This window comes from Pipistrellus hanaki, assembly GCF_964339955.1.
Source record: "Pipistrellus hanaki genome assembly, chromosome: 12".
NCBI lineage: Eukaryota > Metazoa > Chordata > Mammalia > Chiroptera > Vespertilionidae > Pipistrellus > Pipistrellus hanaki.
Window position 1 is genome coordinate 17,508,908 of NC_140514.1, and position 22,815 is coordinate 17,531,722.

Sequence of the window (22,815 nt, forward strand, 5' to 3'; positions counted from 1 at the left end):
AAAAATATTACATTGGATTGATTCAAATCACAGTCATATCTGGGTCCATTTTCTTCTCACTCACTTCAGGTTTTGGTTCAATTCCAGGGCAAGGAGTAGACAGAATTATTCTGTTTTCAAAGCGTAGGCCATTAATAATTAATGCAAAAAAAAAAAAAAAAGACAAAGTGCTTGGCATTTGAAAAAAAAAAGTAGCAATAAAAGTAGAAATAAAAACAACAATTCTTGGGTATACTTTTAGTTCTGAAGTATTAAAAATATCGGTGCGAAATTAACAGAGTGTGCTTCTTAATGGGGGATTTTCCTCAGACAATGTTCTGAATCCGTAACTAAAGGATTATAGTCTTACCGAGGTTTTTTTGTCTTCCTGCTTATCTTCGTAGGAAGTCCCTGCCTTGAAGGAACTGTTTCCTTTGTCTCTATTCTCTCTCAAGCCCTTGTAGGGTGGTTTTTTTTTTTTTTTTTTTTTTTTTCAAATACTAGTAACTCAATACATAGGTGATGTTTTGTCAGGTTCATTCTAAGTATGTTCATGTGCAGTCTTGGCATATTAAATAGTCTCTGTTTTCAATAAAATGGTTGCAATTCCAATGGCACCCTTTGGCCAGAGAGCAGCATCACTGGGATGGCTGCTGGAAGCTTCCGGTAGCTGCCCCTCCTCCGGCTCTTCCCTGAGCTGTTCTGCAGTGTCAGCCTTGTTGCGGGGAGGGGTTGGGGGGAAATCTCTCCTAAGCTGAGAAAGCCTGGAGAGTCACATGGGGAGCCAGAGTGCTCTTCAGACTCTTCCAACAGAGCCAGCTCTCCAAGAGACCCGTGACTCTGCTGGCATTCTGAAGTGATCTCCCTCCCAGCACGTTTATTTTGCCGTTTATTGAGGTGACAGACATGAGCAGACTTCAGGGCATCGTCTTCCCTCCGCCGTTAACCAGCTCTGTGACCTTGGGCACGTCCCCTCCCCTCTCCAGATCTTCATTTTCTCATTTGTACATATAGAGGTTGGATCCGTGTAACCTGTTGGGTCTCTGGCAGCATTAACCAGCTGTAATTATAGGATGCCCAGAAAACAGCAGCTTAATTAACTCTGCAAAATGTAAGGAGAGGAGAAGGTCAGTTCTCTGTAGGAGCAGGTGAGCGTTAGCACAGACCAAGTTGGAGAGTCCTTTTCCTGTTTTCAAATTGTTCACCCACATGCCTTTCCTTTGCCCTTTCAAATGTGACAGGATTTCTTATTGCTAATTTTCTTTTTCATTTCCTGAGGGTTTCCAAGGAGAAAGCAGGACTCACTATCCCAGCAATTCTCTTCTGTGGGAGCAAGGTTTGCCATTTAGTTGGAAGGACTCAACTGTATAATTTTTTTTCTTTCTTACTTAGATGATTTCCCAGGGAATCGGTAATAGTAAGTTATGTCTGATTTTAGGAATTGGAGTTTGAGTTTATAATAGAGAGCAAAAAGGAGTACCCTTTAGAAAATTGCATAGCATAATTTACATTTTGCCGTACTTGCTCATTTTAAATTTCTTTGAAGAAGTTTTGAAAAGATCTTGACGAAAGAAAGAAATGTACTTTTTTTCTGTTACCACAGGAAAAATGTCTAGGTTTAGTTCTTCTTTCCTTCATGAGAGTATTTAACACGCATAATCTACATGAGGTAAATGTGAAGTCTTCAATTAATGCCATGCTTCATTTTTGTTCAAACGTTTTGGAGATGTGCCTTCTGAAGGTAATAATAATCCATTAGAAGTTATATTTGATCACTTTAATTTAATTTGTATTGTGAATCTCAATTATTCATTTCAGTTTCTCCTTTGTTTCCTTCAATGGTATTTTAGGTGGCTTGCCCCATAGTGTAATTGGTATAGTAGTTAATTTCATGGAAAGCCCTTTTTTAAAAAAAATTGAACATGCTATGACTTTCTTGACCCCAAATTTCCTCCTTTATGCAGAGGGAAGGACTTAACCCCGGTAGCCTTTTCCATCATCGCTGGTGATGATTATCATGTTAGATCTGTTGCTCAACTTCTGATTCTTGAGAGGACCAGCTGTTTTTACTTCAACCTCTCTACACGAAGCAGAGATTCAGTAAACAAGTCAGTCATCTGCATCATCCCATCAAGGTTGGGCTGGTTCTTCCTGAGAGAGCAAGAGTGTGACTCTCAGGAGACAGACTGGATAGGGTCAAGGATTTGAGCCTTTGCTTGTCATAAGCATTTTGGTTATTTGGAAAACTTATTTAGAAGATTATCTAAGAGAAGGAAAGAAACATATTTAAAGAAGGTAAACTAACTTATACTGAACAGTGATAGGAAAGATGGGAGAGGCAACTCATGGAGAATGAGAGGAGCACATCACATAATGGCCTTAACTTTGGTCTCTTGACATGGACTATATTTCTTACAAAGTTTCTTCGTTCTCTCGGGATTTTGTTTGTTTGCTTCCTGTTACAAACTGTAATAATGGGGAAGAGCCTTACAAAGTCCATGGGAGATTATGAACTAGGAAAGTGAAATTACTCTGGAATGGCCATATGACCAGGAGTGCAATACTTATGGAATATAAGAAAAAGCACCTTAAATACACACAGCACATTGCTTCCACATAACTCAAACCAGTTTTTACAAAGAGGAAAAAGAGCCCCACTCCTTGACTAAGCATGTGTGATGGAGGAGAATAACATGGAGACTGCTGGTAATTACCTATTTTGTACAGAGGGTCATGTGTCCATGTGGTAGGGTGGTGGGGGACATGAGGCACCCTGGGCATCAGGAGCTACAGGCCTGGTCCTAGATAGGAGCTTGGCAAGTCATTTAAACCACTCTAGATCTCAGTTTCTCATCGTAAAAGTGGAAGGTCAGACTTCACGATTTCTAAGAATTTTCCAAACTATTACATTTATGATTTATTTAGAGCAGCGGGAAGTAAAGGGTGAGTTTTCCAGATAGCTGAAACCTACCTTTCTCTGTCGAAGCTTGTCATTGCCTGAGGCCCTTGGGGTGTTCTTCTGTGTTGCAATAAGCGCAGTATCAAAGAACATGGCACTTCCGATTTACCAAATGATGTCAAGTGTGTGACCATTTTTACTAGAGGAGAAAAGGAGAGAGCAGGGTAAGAGTGACTTTGCCTAAGGGACTACAAGAAGGCTCAGAAATAGAGAGGGGTCACCAGGAGGGCAGATGGGCGTGCCTATGAGAGTGCCCGGGTGATTGACAGGCCCAGGCAGGTCTCATTTGCAGGGCATCCCACTCAGTGATCTTGTTCTTGGCCTTGGCAGACTTTCCCATAACAGCTTATTCCTCCCTCCTTTAGAAAAAGCAAATACGGGGGATTGGCGGTAGCAAGGTTCAGTTAGAACCCATGGACGCTGCTGAACCTCCAGTTAATTGCTATCCTATTGATCCTCAGGGCCACTTGCAAGTAGATTAAGAACATGCACATTGGTTATTCATTTTCTGTGTATTTACATATAAATGCCGCCTTATTGACTTGCAAAATGCGGTATTGTCCATTTCAGCATAAATTTGGACACTGACTAATTTGCACTTGTGTAATCTGCAAGCTTGGCAATTTGGGGAAACCTCCCGCCACCTCCTCTCCTCCTCCCCATCGTCTCACCTCACCCATGCAACAAAGCCAAGAATGGTAGTGTAGGCTATAAAAATACCACCAGATTCCTCTCTCTAAGCTTTTCTGAAGTTTTAAAAGAAGTCAATAAAAATAAGTATCACAGAGGCCCGTCTCCCAACGGGGGCCATCTTTGCTGTGCTTTCTGAGTTCCCATGGAAGAAAAGCCTTGTGCTCTCCTGTGACCACAGCTCTCTTGTCCAGGAGGGGGACAGGGGTTCATCCTTCTTGGACTCCCTCCTGTTCTGTGGTCTCCTTTCCACCAGAGCTGTAAATTTACATCTAATATTGCTATTATTTCAATAATGCCACTGTCCTTCACTAGACTCTACTACACTCTCTGAGGGCAAAGGGTTCGTTTTCATTTGATTTGTAGGTGGGACTGGATGGGGGGAAATCACAAGATCCAGGAGCTCATCCAGACGGGAGGGAACCAGGAGGGTCTAATCTCGGTAGCTGCGGCCTCATCCAGGATCGTGTTTATTCAGCTCTTGAGGGTGGTGGCAAGATGGGGGGAAATGGCCAGTAAGTAAAGAAGCAGGGCTTTGTGTACTGCGGCTTTTGGTGTGGGAGTGCAGTGTGCCACGACTGTCCTCTCTTTGCACACCATCACCACAGGTGAGGATGGGCAGGCACAGGTGGAAGCGACTTCTGCTTCCTTCCCTTCTCATACTGGCTCCTCTTTGCTCCTAGAAAAATGCTGTGATAATTGAGCTCAGGATTCTGGAATTACAGCCCCCATAGCAGTGTAGCCTGCGGCCTTATTTATCCAAGGCTGTGGATTGACTTCTTTTTTATTGATCTAGGCCCATAATCAGGCAGTCTGTTGGGCTGTCTCTAATTATTTTGGCTCTCTTAATTACGGGATTGTACATGATCCGTTCTGTTCAAATAATTTCTCAGCGAAAAGAATTGACCCAGCTGAGGAGTGCATGCATCCACCCAGTTCCTATCTGCTCTGCCTTAGCCCTTTGTGTCGTGTTAAATGAATCATTTTGCTTCCCTGTTTTTTCATTCTCCTCTCTGTGAACACAGAGCGAATGATATTTATCTTGTGGCTTAAGATTTAGGGTCACTAAATATCAGGCACTGGCAAAATGTGAAATTGTTGCTATCAGTTCAGTAGGGCCATTCACACCGACTTCATGTAGTTCAAATCTTTATTTTTTCTAATTATGAACTTTCATACATACATGGTCACTGTAGAAAATGCAGAAAACTGCAGAGAAGAAAACAAAAGTCATCTAGAACCCTGCAAATTAGTTATATAACCCTGTTAAAGGTTTGATTTATCCTCATCCAGTCTTTTTAAAAAAATATATTTTATTGATTTTTTACAGAGAGGAGAGAGGGATAGAGAGCTAGAAACGTTAATGAGAGAGAAACATCGACCAGCTGCCTCTTGCACACCCCCTACTGGGGATGTGCCCACAACCAATGTACATGCCCTTGACTGGAATCGAACCCGGGACCTTTCAGTGCGCAGGCCAACGCTCTACCACTGAGCCAAACCGGTTTCGGCCTCATACAGTCTTAATGCAAATATATACACAAGCACTTATTTGAGACAATACGATATATGCTGCTTTGAATCTAGGATTGATCCAAAAGAATTTTCCAATTTTAATCAGGTAACCACTTACATAATATTTTAATTGTAGATGCGTAGCCTTCTAATTAACAAATCTTTCCTGCTTCCACATCTTCTCATAGGCCTTTTGGCCTTTTTTTTTTTTTTTATTTGCCCAACTGTCAGAACATCTATCCTAAATGAAACTTGATCTTATCACTTCTCTGCTAAACCCTTCTGCGGCTCCTGATAACTTCCTGGAGGAGGCCTTGTAGTGAAGGGGAAGGGGCTCTTCCTGCCTGGTCTCTGCCCGCCTTCCCTCTCAGAGCTTTAGTTCTTGCCACTTTCCCTCGCATACTTTATATACCTGCGCCAGCCATACCAACCTCCTGCCCCCCAGTCCCTGTGAACACTCCTATACCTTCCCTTTTGCTATTCTTCTGTCAGGAATGCCCCCTCCTTCCCCAAACACCTCCCTCTCCTACCCCAGACCTGGCTGGCAGCTCAATTTTCAAATTCAGAGGCCTTCTCTGACCCCCTCACTGGGAACCCTGCTCTCAGGGATTGCTCTTCAGGAGGCTGTGGTCTGCTTGGATCTCCATCACTTCAAGGACTCTCACTCCAATCTGTTCTCTACACCGGGGCAAGAGCGAAGTGTCTTATGTGTGTTTGTTTTTAAAAATCAATTTTGATCATGTCTTCTCCTAGCTAACAATCTGTGGTGACTTCTATTGAGGCTCGCAAGAGAGACCAAGTCTCACCCTACCTTCAGGCCCTCTGAGGTCTAGTCCTCCTTTCCCTCTCTCACACACATCTTCCCTGACACTTCCTCATGCTCTGTCCCCCAAGTCTGTAGGCCTTCCTCTTCAAAGCCCCGTACCTGCCCTTCCTCCTGCCTCTCAAGGGTAATCCTGTACCTTCGAGGGACTTCTGCCTTCTTGGACTGCCTCCTGTTCTGTGGTCTCCTTTCCATCAGAGCTGTAATTTTACATCCAATATTGCTATTGTTTCAACAACACCACTGTCCTTCACTAGACTCTACACTCTCTGAAGGCAAAGGGTTTGTTTGCATTCGATTTGTAGGTGGGACAGGATGGGGGGAAATCACAAGATCCAATAACTGAGGCTAGACAAGCAATCAGGCAGAAGAAGACCAGTTAGTTCCAGTGGTATGGTACAGGAAACCAGACTAAAGGTGATCATGCATGCAGAGTGCCTGTTCTCTCATGGTCCTTGGAGTATCATTTGAAATGAATATCACCAGCCCCATCTTACAGATTAACTAAGAGAGAATTTCATAAAGTGATAGGGCCACAATTTAATGTTAAACCAAACCTCCAGGAGAGGGAGGTGACGCGTGAATCAAGATCAAGCTGGTCCACGCTGTTTGTTAGGAGGTGGTAGGCCTCCTGGCGTGGGGCTTTGGAGGCCCACATGTTCATCTGCCTGCCTCAGGGTGTGTTTTGGCAGCTGGTGGGCTCATTGCATGGCCTTATACCAGCCAGGCAGCCACGTGGTGCAGCCAGAAGCAGAGAGCACGGCAGAGGCTGACTTCATCTCTGCACTTGTGTGCTCCTGCTAATGAACGGTGCTCCCTGAGACCTTTTACGATGCCCTGCACAAGTGGGGACAGCTGCTGGCCGGAGTGCCAGGGTCCTCAGAGGGCACTGTGCTCAGTCCTCAGCAGTCCCCAGGTGCTCAGACTTCAGAAAACCTGGGCACGTGAGCCCTGCAAGGAAATGGAGGTGCCCTTTGCCTCCTAGTCCAGGGCTTTTTAAATTACTACCAGAGTTGGCCCGGGACTGTGGGGATACATCGGAACAGTGGTCAGCAAACTCATTCATTCACAGAGCCAAGTATCAGCAGGAGAACGATTGGAATTTCTTTGGAGAGCCACATTTTTAAAATTTAAACATCTTCTAATGCCACTTCTTCAAAATAGACTCACCCAGGCCGTGGTATTTTGTGGAAGAGCCATACTCAAGGGGCCAAAGAGCCGCATGTGGCTCTCGAGCCGCAGTTTGCCGACCACGGCCCTGGAACATCGGATATCTAGCCCCAGGCTTTGAAAACCAAACAAAGCAAAAAAAACAAGTCACTGGAGAAAGAGAATAATCCATAAAGGATGTTGCCAGAGAGCTTAAAGGAATTTCTTCAGAAGTTTCTTAAATTAGATTTTTTCTTTTAATTACCTAGTTATCCTTCAGAAACTTGGAACAGTCCCATTTCTTATCAACATATTCCTTGTCAATTATGCACAGGCTCAGGCTTATGGTGCCGAGGGTGATGCTTAAGTACAAGGCAGCTGGAAGTTTTTCCCCTTGGGTTGAGGGGAGTGATAAGAATGCTAATGTGCTGTGCTGCGCTGGGCTGGGCTGGTGGCACAGAGCCTGGGGGGAGGGTGGGAAGCCGATGGGGGGCCCCGGAGGGGGCAGCTGGGGCAGGGCTGCTACCCCACAAGGTGAACGGGCGCTGGGGTGAAGCTTTAATTTTTGTGATTCTTTCTGCCCTCCGTTCTTTGCGCTGTATCCCCAAATAGCTGATTTCAGTGATGCTTTGTAAAACTGCTTATTTGCACTTTCTCTTCTTTCTGCTCAGTTGCCTGTATCATTCGTGCTGCTGGATGTAAAATTAGGGCTGGAAAACATTTTGTGGGCACTTTCTGATGAGATGCGGGCTGAAATGTGGTGGTGGCGGTGGTGGTGGTGTGTGTGTTGTAAGATGCAATGAGCGGTCGTACAGTAGAGCTCAGAGCTATATGCGAGTTATCTCCCTCTCTCTTTGTCCTCCAACAAGGATGTGATAAGCACAGGTGGTAAACAGAGAGAGGATTACAGCTCCTCTTCCTGCTGTCATTGGAACCGGACCAGGAGTACATTTGTATTTCAGGCTCAGGCACCTGAGGGTTATTTTGACTGAACTACGTGGTTAGGTTAGTAGGAAGAATGGGGACTTCCGTTTAGAGCAGTGGTTCTCAACCTTTCTAATGCCGCGACCCTTTAATACAGTTCCTCCTGTTGTGGTAACCCCCAACCATAAAATTATTTTTGTTGGATCGGAATGTAAATATCTGTGTTTTCGAATGGTCTCAGGCAACCCTGCTAGTGACCCATGGGTTGAGAACTGCTGCTGTAGAGCCTAAGACCATCAGAAAACACAGATATGTACATTACGATTCATTAGCAGGAGCAAAATTACAGTTATGAAGCAGCAACGAAAATAATTTTATGGCTGGGGGTCACCACAACATGAGGAACTGTATGAAAGGGTTGTGGCCTTAGAAAGGTTGAGAACCCTTGGTTTAGAGTATATGCAGGGGGTGGGTGGGAGGGACAGACTCTTTCCCCACGAGTAGAGAGATCTCTGCCAGAGATGGCGGCTCCACTTGGTCAATGGTGAGGTTTCCCCTTCCTGTTCTCACTTGAGGGTTAACCACTCCCCCACAACATCCCACCCCCAACCTACCATCTGAGGCTCATGAGTGTCCAGGGCCCTGGGGTAACAGAGAGGGGGAATCGCTTCCCCTTGTGTCCCTCTCCCTGCTCCGTTCTTCCAGCTCCTTCTTCTCTTTCCAGAGCCTTTCCTCTGCCCCTTCTGGTTTTCCTTGGCCTCCGCCAGGGATTTAGGCACCTGAAAACCTGTTCAGCCAGCAGGAAAGGAAATGCATCCAGAGCTTTGGATCCTGCTTTCCTGGAGTCTGTTTCTGCTTCCTGGCGGGCGGAGGGCAGTGTGAGCACTGGAAACCCACAGACTACTATGATAGAAGCAATGCCACACGTCAGTCCTCGCCTGCCTGCTCTGTCCTTGTCCGTGTCAAGGGACTCATGAGGCATGATCAGATACAGTCATAGTGATTCTCGTCTGACAACGTCTGTGAGGATAGGTGCGAATTGGTTTTTGGAGGCAGGTGCCAAGTTCAAGGCCAGCTCAGTCACGTGGGACTTCGGGCAGACTATCGAACCTCTCTGAGCCTGTTTCCTCCTCTGTAAAACAGAGGTAGTGACAGAACCTGTCTCGTGGGGGGAAATGGGAGTAAAGCTCTCAGCACGTGGTATGCCCTCAGAAGGTTATCATTGCTTTTCAGATCAGTGGTCGCCAACCGGTGGTCCGTGGGCAACTGGTGGTCCGTGAGGTCCGGAAGGTTGGTGACCGCTGATGTAGATCACTCAAGTGGTCGGTGCCTTGTTTTCCTTATATGTAAAAAGGGCAGAACGTGTGTGCCGTTTTGTAACTTACAGAATGTGTGAGAAGGCACTTTGAATGCAGCCTCAGAGGCCATGTAATAAATAAGAGTGTGATTATCCTTTTCCTAGCACTACGCTAACGCAATTCTGGTGGTCTCAAACGTGTGCTTATCTGCCTCAGATTTCTGTCATGATTTAGCCATGCCCGTGGAGCTGTTGGAGGAAGCAGAGCACATGGGAAATGGTGATAAAGGTTGCCAAAGACAGAGGGCCCTGCCCCTGAATCCTTTGCAGCTGCTACGAAATAGCTTTGAGGTCTGGCTTCTTTCTGCATGAGGTTCTTGCCACTGGAAGGTGATGAGTGCCGTTCCCCGCTCTTGTTGGAGTGAATTCTTGGTCACCCATCCCATTAGGCAATTTTACTTCTTGTCTCTGGTACCTATCAGACCCCCTAATCAAGAGAGAGTAAGCTGAAGAAGCTAAAGAAAAATGAAATTCGGACTTGTCAGTTTAGCTTGATGATGGCTTAGCCTTTATCATGATTTAGGAAAAGTAGAGGATATTGTTGAAAATCCGTTTATATTTTTTTTAAAATGGATTTCCATAACCTGTCAAAGCCCAGGGGTACGACTCTATCAATTATGGAGCCAGCTACCGCACAGGCTTCTCTCTCTAGCTCCTGCAGGCTGTGGTAAAGGGGCTCCCAGTTTCCATCTATCTTGATATGTATCTGTGACACGTCCCCTCATAAATCCAGCAGCCCATCTGGCAGAGGGGACATGAGAACATTGTTCACAGTAGCAAATGTGTTTACGTTTGTTTTGTTTTTTTCACAGTCTGAGCCGAGCCATTGCCCTTGCCTATATTTTCATGCATTAGCTCTTACCAAACATTGCCTTCCCAGTCTCTATACACAGGACTAATTAGTCAGTTCAATTTGATCCAGGCCTCATTCTCATAAAGGGAACAAACTTCTGACAGTGCAGCTCCATTAGAAGGGTTCGTTCTACCAGGACACCTGGAAGGGGCTACCGGTGCATTGTTTTTAAGGATGATTTGCTCGGAACACTGCCAGCCCATTCGGAAAGGGGCAGCCTTTCTCCACTAAGTTGCTCTTTTTTTTGAGTATTTGGGAAATTGCTAACTCCATCAGTGTGTATAGGCCATCAGGGCACAGGTGGGACACCCCTCCCCTTCTCTCTCTCTCCTTCCCTTCTTCCCATTTCAGAGTTAGAGTTTTTTTGTTTTTGTGGTGTCATATTCTAGATGCAGAAAGTATGTCCTCTTGCTAAATAAATGTTTGTTGAACAAACGAATTAATGAATGCTTGAAAGAGAATAAATGATTGATTGGCTTTTGATGGCAAAAAGTAGTGGTTGAGACTTGGCAACTTCCTCCCAAACGCTGAAGATTGAGGATGAAATTACAAGTACAGTTGACCTGTGAACAACTCAGATTTGAACTGCTGGGGTCCACTTATATGTGGGTCTCTTCCCCCACCAGACCGCCCCCCCCAGACCCCCCCCCCCATATATACATTTGGCCCTGCAACCCATGGATTTCCCATCTGCAAATTCAACCAGCCTTAGATCAAAAATAGTATTTTCACATTCACAAACATGGGCTCCCAACTGCAGGTGGAAAATACTGTTTTCCCTTGGGTCCGAGTTGTTTGACTCAGCGATTTTAAAGGCCCATGGAGAGCCAACAGTTAAAAGAGGATTTTCAAATGGGAGGGGATCAGAGCCCTAACCTCCCCTTCCTGTCCCCCTTCCCCCACATTGTTCAAAGGTCAACTGTACATTCAATCCTCATGACAATTCTGTGAACTTGTATTACCCTTATTTTACAAACATGGAAATGCAGGCTCAGAGTGGTTGAGTTTAGTGCTCTAAGTCACACAGCTGGTTTCAAAGCCAATATTCTACTTTATACCCTTGCCTGCAGCTTCTTATACACACATTTTACATGCAGGAGAAAACAAACAAACAAACAAACAAACAAACAAAAAACAGATTGCCAAGTTTCTTCCAGTGTTTGAGGGTATACAAGCTTGACCTTTTGATTCAAAAAACAGCCTATATTCGCTGCTGGTCACATTCATTGGAAAAATCATGCTGGAGAGAGAGGAAAGCTTAGATTTGCTTCCCACGCTGACTAGATGCCTCCCTGAATCCAGGAGATTTGAACATCAGGTGTGTATTAACAGGAGCTTTAGACCCAGGTGCGATGAAGACAGCTTTTGTTCAGACTATCGATCCTCTGAGGTCAGCATGTTGTGACCAGACTTAGAGTAACCAACAGCCACTGTGGGTCTGTCCCTGTAACGTAGTATCCCCTGTGGGAAGGAAATAACACCATGTGTTGTGGTTGAGCATCCACTGAGTCGATGGCTGTATTCGATTTCACAGGGGTTGGGGCTGAGGGAACAAGGTACGGGACGGGCTGTCTGTTCCTGCCTGTGTCTGCCTCCCATGGAAGGAATGACATTATCCAGTGCCATAATTCTATCCCCTTCCCCACCTTGGCCACTTTGAGATGGAGACAAAGAATAGGAATTGCCTCCACACGGTGGTTCTCCCATCTCCAGCTAGAGAGAGAAGGTAAAAAGGAGAGGGAAATAATGGGGCGAGAGGAAGAAGCAGAGGAATCTACCGGGCTGAAATCCCCCATAGGCCACATACAATCACATACAATCCTCTCCAGTGAAGAATGCCCATCCCAACAGCTGTGTCATCGACTGTATGTGCCGGGATGGTTCTGAGAAGTGGAGAATCTCTGGTTTTAAATCTTTTATTATGTCTTAAATACCCCAAAAAAGTACATTAAAGGAAATTTAAAGCTTAATTCAGGGAAACCAGTGGTCATCCAGAAAAGAGAGCGTGAATGCAGATACTAAAGCTCCACATTTCGAAGAAGCTGATTCTGCACTAGTAATACGAGACAGTCACTGACAATTCTCGAACAAGATGATATATTGTGGAGAGAGAATCTAAATAAGGAATGGCTTCCACATCTTTCAGGGACTCCCTATACCAAACAGTCTTGCTTTTCATTGCTTTTACTGGAACACCTTCTCCAGGAAATGTCTGCTTTCGGACAATAGCCACCAGCCGCATGAGACGACTGAGCTCCTGAAATGTGACCTGTCCAAGGGATATACTATAAGGGGAAAACACACTCGATTTCGAAGACCTCGTATGAAAAAGGGATATAGAATAGCTCAACAATGTTCAAATTTGCATAATTGCATGTTAAATGAAAATATATGAAACCAAATCACTTGGTTTTTTTTTTATGAAACCTAATCTCACTTGTTTTTTTTGTGTGTGTGTGACATTTAGAATATATAAATGTGTGCCGAAACCGGTTTGTCTCAGTGGTCCCAGGTTCGATTCTGGTCAAGGGCAGGTACCTTGGTTGCAGGCACATCCCCGGTAGTGGGTGTGCAGGAGGCAGCTGGTCGATGTTTCTCTCTCATCGATGTTTCTAGCTCTCTATCCTTTTCCTTTCCTCTCTGTAAAAAATCAATATATATATGTGTATATATATATATATATATATATATATATATATATATATATATATTAAAGATATCTAAATGTGACTTGCACGGTGTTTCTACTGGACAGTGCCATCCTAGAGTTACTTATTTTGTACCTCTCGCCTTTCATTTCTGGAGTCTTGATGATGGGGGCTGCAGAACTCATTTCAGTCATTTGAGGCTTAAAAGACAGCACTCAGCTTATACACTGCCTGTGCTTGGTTTATTTATTTTAAGTGTGGGCTGTTCACACCCATGAAAGGAGAAGATGAGGAGAACATTTTCTTTTGCCTGCTTAGCACCGGATTCCTCTGAAATCAAATCTTTCTGACCAGAACATAGCAGCTACTTTGCCCTGTGATCCCCACGACTGATCTTTCCTTTTAAACTGGGGGGTGTGCAGACAGAGCTGGTGGGAAAAGAGCTCTTGGCTCTTCTGCCCACGGTCCGTTCCGGAATTCCCAGTGGCCTTTGAAATGTTTAGGAAACTGTTCACTGACCCTTCCACCTGCTGGAGAACCCGGAGCCTCGGTTCCCCTGCTGTTGTCAGCAACTGTTGTTGACAAGTCTCTGAACTGTCACGAAGCCAGGAAAAGGTCACGGTCTCAACTCTTAAGGAATTTGGGAAACCCAAAGGAAGGCCGGCTTTCTGACCTGTGAGGAAATGACCAAGCTGAGTACCCAAGCCAGAAGGCATGGCTCAGCCTCCAACAGCAAACTCAAGCCGGAGAAGGGAGAAGCTGCAGGGCTGCTGTGTTTGGGGAGGGTTTTTTGAATGTAGGCACAGTGGCCTGGAGGGACAGTAGGTTTTGGATTGTTCTAAGTCAGTGGTTCTCAACCTTCCTAATGCCACAACCCTTTCATACAGTTCCTCGTGTTGTGGTGACCCCCCAGCCATAAAATTACCTTCATTGCTACTTCATAACTGTAATTTTGCTACGGTTATGAATCGTAATGTAAATATCTGTGTTTTCCGGTGGTCTTAGGCGACCCTGCTAGCAGTTCTCTAGGTATGGGTTTCTACCCACAGGTTGAGAACTGCTGCTGTAGAGCCTGAGACCATTGGAAAACACAGATATTTACATTACGATTCGTAACAGTAGCGAAATTACAGTTATGAAGTAGCAACAAATATAATTTTAAGGCTGGGGGTCAACACAACACGAGGAACTGTATTAAAGGGCCGTGGCATTAGGAAGGTTGAGGACCACTGCTCTAAGGTGTGGGTGTAGGTAGAGGAAGAAATGAGCACCACCTGGCCAACGCAGGGGTCTGGGAGGTGTGGGGTAGCCCCTGGGGATCAGTCACAAGTAAGTGTAAGAGAGGTGGGGGGCAGGGACAGATGCTAGGTACCTGGAGCTGGGTTTGATTCGGGGGGAAGCCAATGGCGTGTTCTTGAACGGGGGTGAGAAAGAGCTGGACCACGCAAGCCCAGGCTTACCGCTCCCACGGACCCGCAGAGAAGTGCCCATCCTCTCTTTGCCTACTAAGTGTGGAAAGTGACACATTGGCAGGACATTAAACCATGTAATGAACCATTATGTAGCCCTTACTCTGTGGCACTTTATTTTTAAATAAATACATAATTCTAAAATAAATACATAATCACATTGTGGAGAGAAAACTATTTCCCACTTACAGTGGCCAATTTAAGGGAACGTGCGAAGTTAATGAGACTCTACAAGGCAGGTGGATATTGTAAAGCCTAACGGTTCTCAAGCTGCATGTAGCAGACGAGTGGCTGCGGCCAGAGGCCCCAGGTCTGCACACAGCAGGTTTCCGAAGCAGAGGCAATGCAGGGTGGTCGGAGGGTGGAGAAACAGTGGCAAGGAGCCCTAACCGGTTTGGTTCAGTGGATGGAGCATCGGCCTGCGGACTGAAGGGTCCCAGGTTCGATTCTGGTCAAGGGCATGTACTTGGTTGCGGGCATATCCCCAGTAGGGGGTGTGCAGGAGGCAGCTAATCAATGTTTCTCTCTCATCGATGTTTCTAACAATCTATCCTCTCCCTTCCTCTCTGTAAAAAGCTCAATAAAATATTTAAAAAAAAATAAAATAAAAAAGGAACAGTGGCAAGGAGGCCAGTTAGCCAACTTCCAGGAGTGAGAATGGAGAGGAAATAGGAGAGGCCTCGGCTGGGCCATTGCTCAGGCAGCTGTTGCATGTGTCTGCCTGGGGTCATCTGTGATGCCCATTTCGGGCACAGACTCCTTGTGGGCGGCAATGGTTCTGTACAGAGAACGTGGGCAGGTCCCAAGAGCTAACTCATGATGGAAAGCTGATATTTATCTGACAGTGGACCACAGTCCTAAGTCCTATGTCCTAAGTCCTTCAATCACCCTCTTTCATTCCTCACAACAACCCAGTGCAGTGTCTGTTATTATTCCCTGCTGAGGGGGCTGAGGCTCCGAGAGGTTAAACTTGCCCAAGGCCACACGGCTGGGAGACCCAAACCCAAGTTCGTCTGACTGCAAGGCCTTTCACCAGCACATATACTGCCTCCTTCTTGGTTGGCGCTAACAGCATCTTGCAGCACGTCCTGTTTCTCACATTTCTCCCTCATTTAACCTAGGATATGGGTTTCTATGACGAAGCTTGGAATTGGATTCATCTCTCTAAGCACCAGAAACCACAGCCATTCTCCAGCCCATAAACCCCGTTCCTAACCCCTGTGCAGCATATTCATAGATCCTATTCCATGGTTAATATCGTCATGAAAGTGGCTCTCCTTGGCCCTTTAAGAAGCTCATTAATCACTAACTATAGACCACAACTCGTTCTTTTCCACCCTCCGCATGCTGCTTCCCCCCATTGTGTGATGCCATCTGGTGCTATGAGATCATGCTTTTTGTGTTCCTTCTCTGAGAGCCAGATTCATTGCTCTCTAAACCCGGAGAGCCAGTGAATTCCAACGGCACGCCTGGCTTTGAAAAACACTTGAATCTAATGCCTCCTTGTGGACTTGCACCGTATGACGCTTGACCATACCATCACATGGAACTTCTGTCTTACCCACCATCCGGGTACATGTGTCTACTCCGTCAAAAGGACCTCATTTGTCTTTGGTAAGCTATCAAGAAACTACAGGTCTTTCCTGCGTGATCTGTGTTCAGCTTCATGTGTCAGTTGCGTGTGTGTGCTGGAGGAAGCCAGACCTTGATCATACACTTTCCTCTCGTGATCTGTTAGACTTTCGGCTGCAACAGTGGAACAAGCTTTTCAGAACAAGGACATGAAACAGCACATGGCAGGCCTCTGACACGGCTGCTGATCTGTCCTTCACTCCCACTGTCCCTTCCAATTCTGCCCAGAATCTCTAATCGTCTCCAAGGGAGGGGAGCATCGGGGCTGGAGAATATTTTCTTGCAAACTCAGCTGAGGAGCCCTGGGCTCACCACCAGACCCCCAGCCTCCGGGGTCTGTGAGCACTGCTGGTTACTCCTGTCCAGGGCAGACCTTGCCACTCTCCCCGCCTCCTTTCTCTTCTCACTTCAGGGGATCCTGGCAGGTTAAATTTAGCCTGGGGGCCTGGTGGGGAAGGAACGGTACCCGTGGTGATATGTGCACTGCTTACTTCATTCTTGGCACCGGCTGGACTCCCCTAGGGGGAGGGGGGAAGGGGACTGGGGAGGCTGCTCCCCTCCTTTCTGCTACTCTCCCTGCCCACTGGGATCGTGCCTGTTCCCAGCAAGAGTCAGAGGAGGATCTGGGCCTGAGGATATTTGCAATGATATAAAAGGGACCCACACACTTCCTTCCCTAGCACAGGAGTTGCCCCCCAGCCAGCCCCACTGAGTCTAGAGCAATTTCTCCCCAGTCCACACCCCATCACCAGCATTAGGTATTATACTTACTGAAATTCCACTGATTATCTTGCATTTATAAGGATTTTTTTTTTTTTTTGAACAGCTGCCAGGATTAAAGGATGAACATTCACCCACATCTCTTTTAAAATTAATCTAATCAGATTGCATTTATCCCGGCAACTGACCGAGATGATTTACCATGGAAGAAGGAAGTCCTGTAGTGTTTTAATTTGAAGGGAGGGTAATACTCTTATAGGATTCAGAAGGCTTTAGGGAGAAAATAGTCCCATATTAAGTTATTCTGTAGAAGTTTGGGTTGGAAGGGAGCACAGTAGAAGGTACTAGATAAAGTGATGGATATGCTTGGCTTGCCCATTTCAAAATATTGTGCCTCGGGCAGGGAATTTTTCAATATCACCCTTTCTGCCAGGACCCAGAGTCCAGTTCAGTGAAATTCATGTGTAGGAATTATGTCATGTGGCCAGGGGTTAAATACGCTCTTGCGATTGCCTGAAGACCTAATCACCACCTCAGCCGCCTAGCAGAAGGTTGTCTTTATGGAAAAATGTCTCTGGTTTCCAAAAAACACACTTCCTAATGAACTTTTTGATGCAACCCATGTGAGAGTTAAGGGTTGGACCAGATTCAGACCTATGCAATTTATCTGTGTTAACTTACTATTTCAAGCTCATTTCTCCCAACCATCTGTATACTTTTAGGCCATTTCCCCTGGAGGAGTTTTGCATTTAGTTAACACAAACTCTGTTGACATGCAAGAAAAGGAGTTTAGGTCTTTATCCAATTGAATATATTCAAAAATGAAACATGGAGTTTTGTTTTAAAAAGGTAGCTCACCTAACAGGTTTGGCTCATTGGATAGAGCATCGGCCTGCCGACTGAAGGGTCCCAGGTTCGATTTCGGTCAAGGGCATGTACCTCAATTGCGGCCACATCCCCAGTGGGGGGTGTGCAGGAGGCAGCTGATTGATGTTTTCTCTCTCATCGATGTTTCTGTCCTTCTCCCTTCCTTTCTATAAGGGAGCAATAAAATATACTTAAAAAAAAAAAAAAAGGAAGCACACTGTAAAAAAAGAAAAGAAAAGAAAGAAACACGATTTAAAAAATTATTTCATATTTTAGGTTTTTACTGCTCTGACTGGCCTCTATTAATGAAAATAATCGAGACACCCCCATCCCACTCCGTCTGGAAGACGTTCCTCCGCCTGGGGCCTCCAGAACTCTATTACAGATGCAACTACTAAATCACATCTCTGTTTGCCTCCAGGTATTGCGCAGCGGTGCACGGCGATCAAGTACCACTTTTCCCAGCCAATCCGCTTACGAAACATCCCTTTCAACGTAACGAAGACCATCCAGCAGGATGAGTGGCATCTGCTTCGTGAGTACTTCTGGGGAAGGGCCGGAGAGAAAACGGTGTCTTTCTGAACAACAAGCATTCGTAGGCTTGGACAGAAAGATGCTGTGTTGTGATCCTGCATGGGCCTCGGGGCCAACTCCACTTGGTCAGAGACTCGGGGAGTCGTTTCCCTGTGCCATGGTCACTGACACATCAGATGTGTGCAAACCAGGCATAAGGCTTCCCATAAGACAGTGCGGCATGCGTGGTGCCCTGGTGGCTTCCTGAGTCCTTTCTCTCCCGAGTCCTCAGGAATAAGGACCTGCAGGTGGAGGGCCACTTGTCTCGGTACACCGAGGTTGCACCTTCGGTCCTGTTTCTGTTTGGCTTCTACGCTATTCCTTGTAGCAGCTGTGTCTGTCTCACACCCTGGTGTTTGTGCTGCCCTGTTTGTATGAGCGTATGTCATACGCTTCTCAGAGGGTGCCTGTTACTCTGCATTTCAACGGCAGATTGCTCCCCTTTTTCAAGGTTAGGAAAACGTGAAACCCTAGAAAGGACCATGCAAGGTGATGCTTTAAGAGGGCTGGTGTTTCCTTGAAAACTGTTGGTCTCTGCTGCCTGGTGAGAGATAACTCGGGAAAGCAAAAAACGAATGCATCTAACAGCCCAGCACAGGTGTGCACAGACCTGCCCCAAGGGCTGCAGATCTATCTTCTTTGGGACCTATTGTTTTAAGAAGCTAACGATTTTAAAAAATTGGCTTTGTTAAAAAAAAAGCAGAGGGAAGGAAGGAAGAGAACAGAAAGAAGCAAAGCTGTCAGGACAGTCTGAGTGCTGCTTTAGGGTAGCAATCAGAGTGGAAAGGGGTCCAGGTCCATGGAGACAGTCCGCCTCTTTGTCTTGCCTAGAAGGTGGGGGAGGGGCTGTGTACCTGGCCCGGCGATCACAGTTGTGCTTTTGCGATAGACCAACCCTGACAGCTGTGGAGCAGTGGGAGTAGCCCCTCCTTAACCTGGGGCCCGTGTGTGAGGGGGGAGGGTGGCTGTGAGCAGGTGCCTCCTATGCGCATTGCGGGTCCTGAATCAGTCACCACAATGGCCTTCACTTTCTCCAATCCTTTTTGGAAATAGGCAGGAATCGATACAAATGGAAAAGAAAGTAGCTGGCATCCGTGGTGCTCAGGTGAAGCCGTATTTCACTGTAACTCGCTTTTCAGGCTCCCTCTCCAAAGGCAGATCAATCACAGCCATTGCTGTGGCGGAAACCTGCATTTCTGTTGCGCTTGTAGAGATAATGAAGATATTTTGCACACCTGCGTTGCTCTCAGTGTACTCGGGGACTTGCTATCTGTTATCCACGTTGTCCTCTGGTCTCTCAGTAGACTTCTCTGGACTCACAGAGGGTAACTCCGACCCCTCGGGGTGTGACACCCCATCTGTCCTCTTAGGGAATGGGAAGAAAGAGCCCTATACCTGGATCGTGTAGGCCCTAAGCCTGTCTGTGCAACATGTTAATTTTCATAACATATACAAAGCTCTTCTTTCTCCAGTTTTCAAGGACTCCCCTTCTGCTCATATGTTGGATGTGTGTTTGTGTTTCGAGATTAGATCTAAGAAGAATCACTGCCGGCTTCCTGGGCATGGCCGTGGCTGTCCTGCTCTGTGGCTGCATCGTGGCCACGGTCAGCTTCTTCTGGGAGGAGAGCCTGACCCAGCACGTGGCCGGCCTCCTGTTCCTCATGACAGGTACGTGAGCCCCTCGGCGCCTCTCCCCACCAAAGGGAAGGCCGCTCTGGAAGCCGCTGGCTTCCCTTGGTGATCGCTTCATTTATTCTGTTTTCACTTGTGAGAAAAGTGGCCTGAAGAAAGCTCCCTGGGCACGGGTGGGTAATACAGAATTTAAAGAAACAACAGTGTTCAAAATGCACTCCCAATTTCTTCGTTGTGGCCCATTCGAAGGTTGGATGGAAATATCTTGGGTTTGAACTCCATATGAGTCAGCTCTGATTTTTCTATCCCATTTTTGCATACTGCACCCATCCCTGGCCGGACTCTCGGCAAACAAGGAGTCCTGAGGAGAGAGAGGGTCATAGATCTGCACAGCCCATCTTCCCCCCGCCCCTCCCAGGCTGAAAGTCAACTCCAATGACATCCCTTAGTGATGGGGTCATCGGTGTCATGTTTTGACACAAAACCTTCATTCGTTTCACCCCACACATGGTTTTTGAGGACTCACTGTGTTCCACACACTGCTCTAGGTACTAGAGACACACAGTGAACTAGGCTCTTGGCCGGCAAACTGTGGCTTGAGAGCCACATGGGGCTCTTCCACAAAATACCACAGCCTGGGCGAGTCTGTCTGTTTTGAAGAAATGGCGTTAGAAGAAGATTAAGTTTAAAAAATGTGGCTCTCCAAACAAATTTCAATCATTGTACTGTTGACATTTGGCTCTGTTGACTAATGAGTTTACCGACCACTGAACTAGGCAGACAAAATTCTTCTCCGTTTTTGTTGTGGAGAGACATAAACTATTTATGAGAGTGGTAAAAGCTAGGAAGAAAATAAACAGAGTGGAATAGGGGAACCCGGAAGGTCTCCCTGAGGCAGCGATTTCTGAGCTGGTCCGGAGGATGCTGCAGCTGAAGAGAGCGGGGGTGGGGCGGTGGGGGTGGGGGTGGGGGTGGGGGTGGGGGGCAGGCGTATTTTGCACCATAGAAAGCAGACCAGTGTGGCTAGGGGCAGGGAAAGAAAGGGGAGGATCACATGAGAAGCAGGCGGTAGCTTGGATTTAATTTGTCAGTGATGGAAGTTACCAGAAGGTTGTAAGCAGAGGAGTGACTTTGTCTTAAATCAGGAGATTGGAAGGGGGTGGGTGCAGGGTGGAGGTGGAGACACAACTATGGCTTTTTTGATTAGCAGGACAAGGACATTTTCGTCTGAAAAGGAGTCAGGGAAGAATGCAGGGAAGAAATCTTCCCACCTGTTCCTTATCTTATCCTAACCTATATAACAAAGAGGTAATATGCTAATTAGACTGAACAGCAGAACCTCCATCCAGAGGACTGGTTGTCCAGATAGCCTTCCTGACAAATCTGGGCCTGTGAGGGCAAAGTCCCTTGCATGAATTTCATGCATCGGGCCTCTAGTTATAGAATAAGAGGTCTGGAACAGCAAAGAATCACAAAAAAAAATTAGTGTATGCATGATTTGTGAATGCCAAATTAATAGTGTCACAAAGGATACTCTAGATAAGTGGCCATTTATAATAATAAAAGCATAATATGCAAATTGACTGAACAGCTGAACAGCGAACGACCGTCCAGCCTTCTGGATGACTTTCCTCTGCAGCTGTGAGGGAGAGATCGAGGCACCGCCCCTGCTGTGAAGGCCTACTCTTGCATGAATTTCACTTATTTCTATTAACCTGGAGTTCTGTTACTCAAGTGACCACACCTGGGTTTTTCTAGCACTTCTCAGGGTAGTGGTCACCCACACAAGCCTTGTTAACTAGAGGCAGCAGCGCCCTCTGTGGGTGACGCTGGTTTCTTTCTGTCTGTCTTCCAGGGCTGACAGGTAGGTGGCGCTTTGCTTTCTGGTGTGCTGGACCCATCAGCCTAGGAAACTCCCACCTGCCCCTTTTCCCACCCTGTCAGCATGGGGGCCATCATGTCAACATCCTGACAGAGCATTCAGAAGCCACGTGGCCCCTGAGTAGTTGTGAGCAAAAAAACAATTTAGGTTTTCCCCGATTTTGTTGAATACACATCAGAGCATGGGAGGCTAAAATTCTAGTTCCTGTGGTTTTGGAGGAGGATTTAAACCCTCAAGACTGGTCATCAGGTGCCTGCCTGAGGGATTCATTTAAAATCCAAATTATAGAATAAGTGGGCCAGGACCACAAAGCATCAGAGGCCTGTGCTGCCCAGAGAATTCCTTTCTGCCTCTGCTGGGGCTCATTGGTCATAAAAATCCTCCCCATTTTCCCCTCTCCCTTTATTAGCTGAGCCCCCATTTTCCTGACTCTTGTCCCCATATACATGAAATAAATGCAAATTCACCCCCTTGACCCCCAACCCTGGGCAGGCCCACATCACGTCCCCTGGTCAGGAAAATGAGAGAAGCTATGGTTGACAAAAGCCTGAGTTTTATTGTCCATCACTTTATTGTACTTCGCGGAGGTTGCTTTTCTTACAAATTGAAGGCAAGACACTCTCCTGGCAAAGATTATGATTCACTTTATTGTGACACTCACTCTATTGCGGTGGTCAGGAACTAACCCACAATATCTCAGAGGTATGCCTGCAGTTTTTAAAGGACACTTTTAATGTGGTTAATACATGAATAATTTAGCATATAAAACAACTGTTAACAATAAAATAAATCACAGGGACCTAAAAGCCAGGCCCAGTGGATTTTCCTTGGGAGACTGAGGGGCTGGTTTAGTATTGAATGAAAGAAGGGTAGGAGTTCAGTATTGGGTTGGCTCAGAGGAGAGCTAGGGACCAAGTTTCCTGAGCTGGCTCCACCTGTCCCTGCTCAGCCCTTCTTTCTGATTCACACGTCCACTGTAACTTGGGACCATATTAGTCGACTGTAACTTGGGGCCAGACTAGCGCAGGGGTTCTCGGCTTTGTTACGGAAAGCCCCTATGCAATTGTTAAATAAAAACAAAATCACAGTCACAGTAATAAAAATCCATAACAACAACAACAACAAACTTATCAACTTGAAGTT

General features: G+C 46.2%; 1 protein-coding gene across 2 annotated transcripts in view; it reads left to right on the plus strand.

Moving 5' to 3' along the window:
• TMEM178A (transmembrane protein 178A) overlaps nt 1–22,815 on the plus strand; it is a 45,376-nt gene that overhangs the window by 14,417 nt on the left and 8,144 nt on the right. The window contains exons 2-3 of one of the 2 annotated variants that reach the window (XM_084900720.1): nt 18,007–18,120; nt 19,298–19,786. In XM_084900720.1, the coding sequence (XP_084756846.1) occupies nt 18,007–18,120; nt 19,298–19,566 (383 nt within the window). In that variant the 3' untranslated portion in view covers nt 19,567–19,786. Of the gene's footprint in view, nt 1–18,006; nt 18,121–19,297; nt 19,827–22,815 lie in introns of those variants that run through there. The other variant, XM_084900719.1, reaches the window with a different exon arrangement.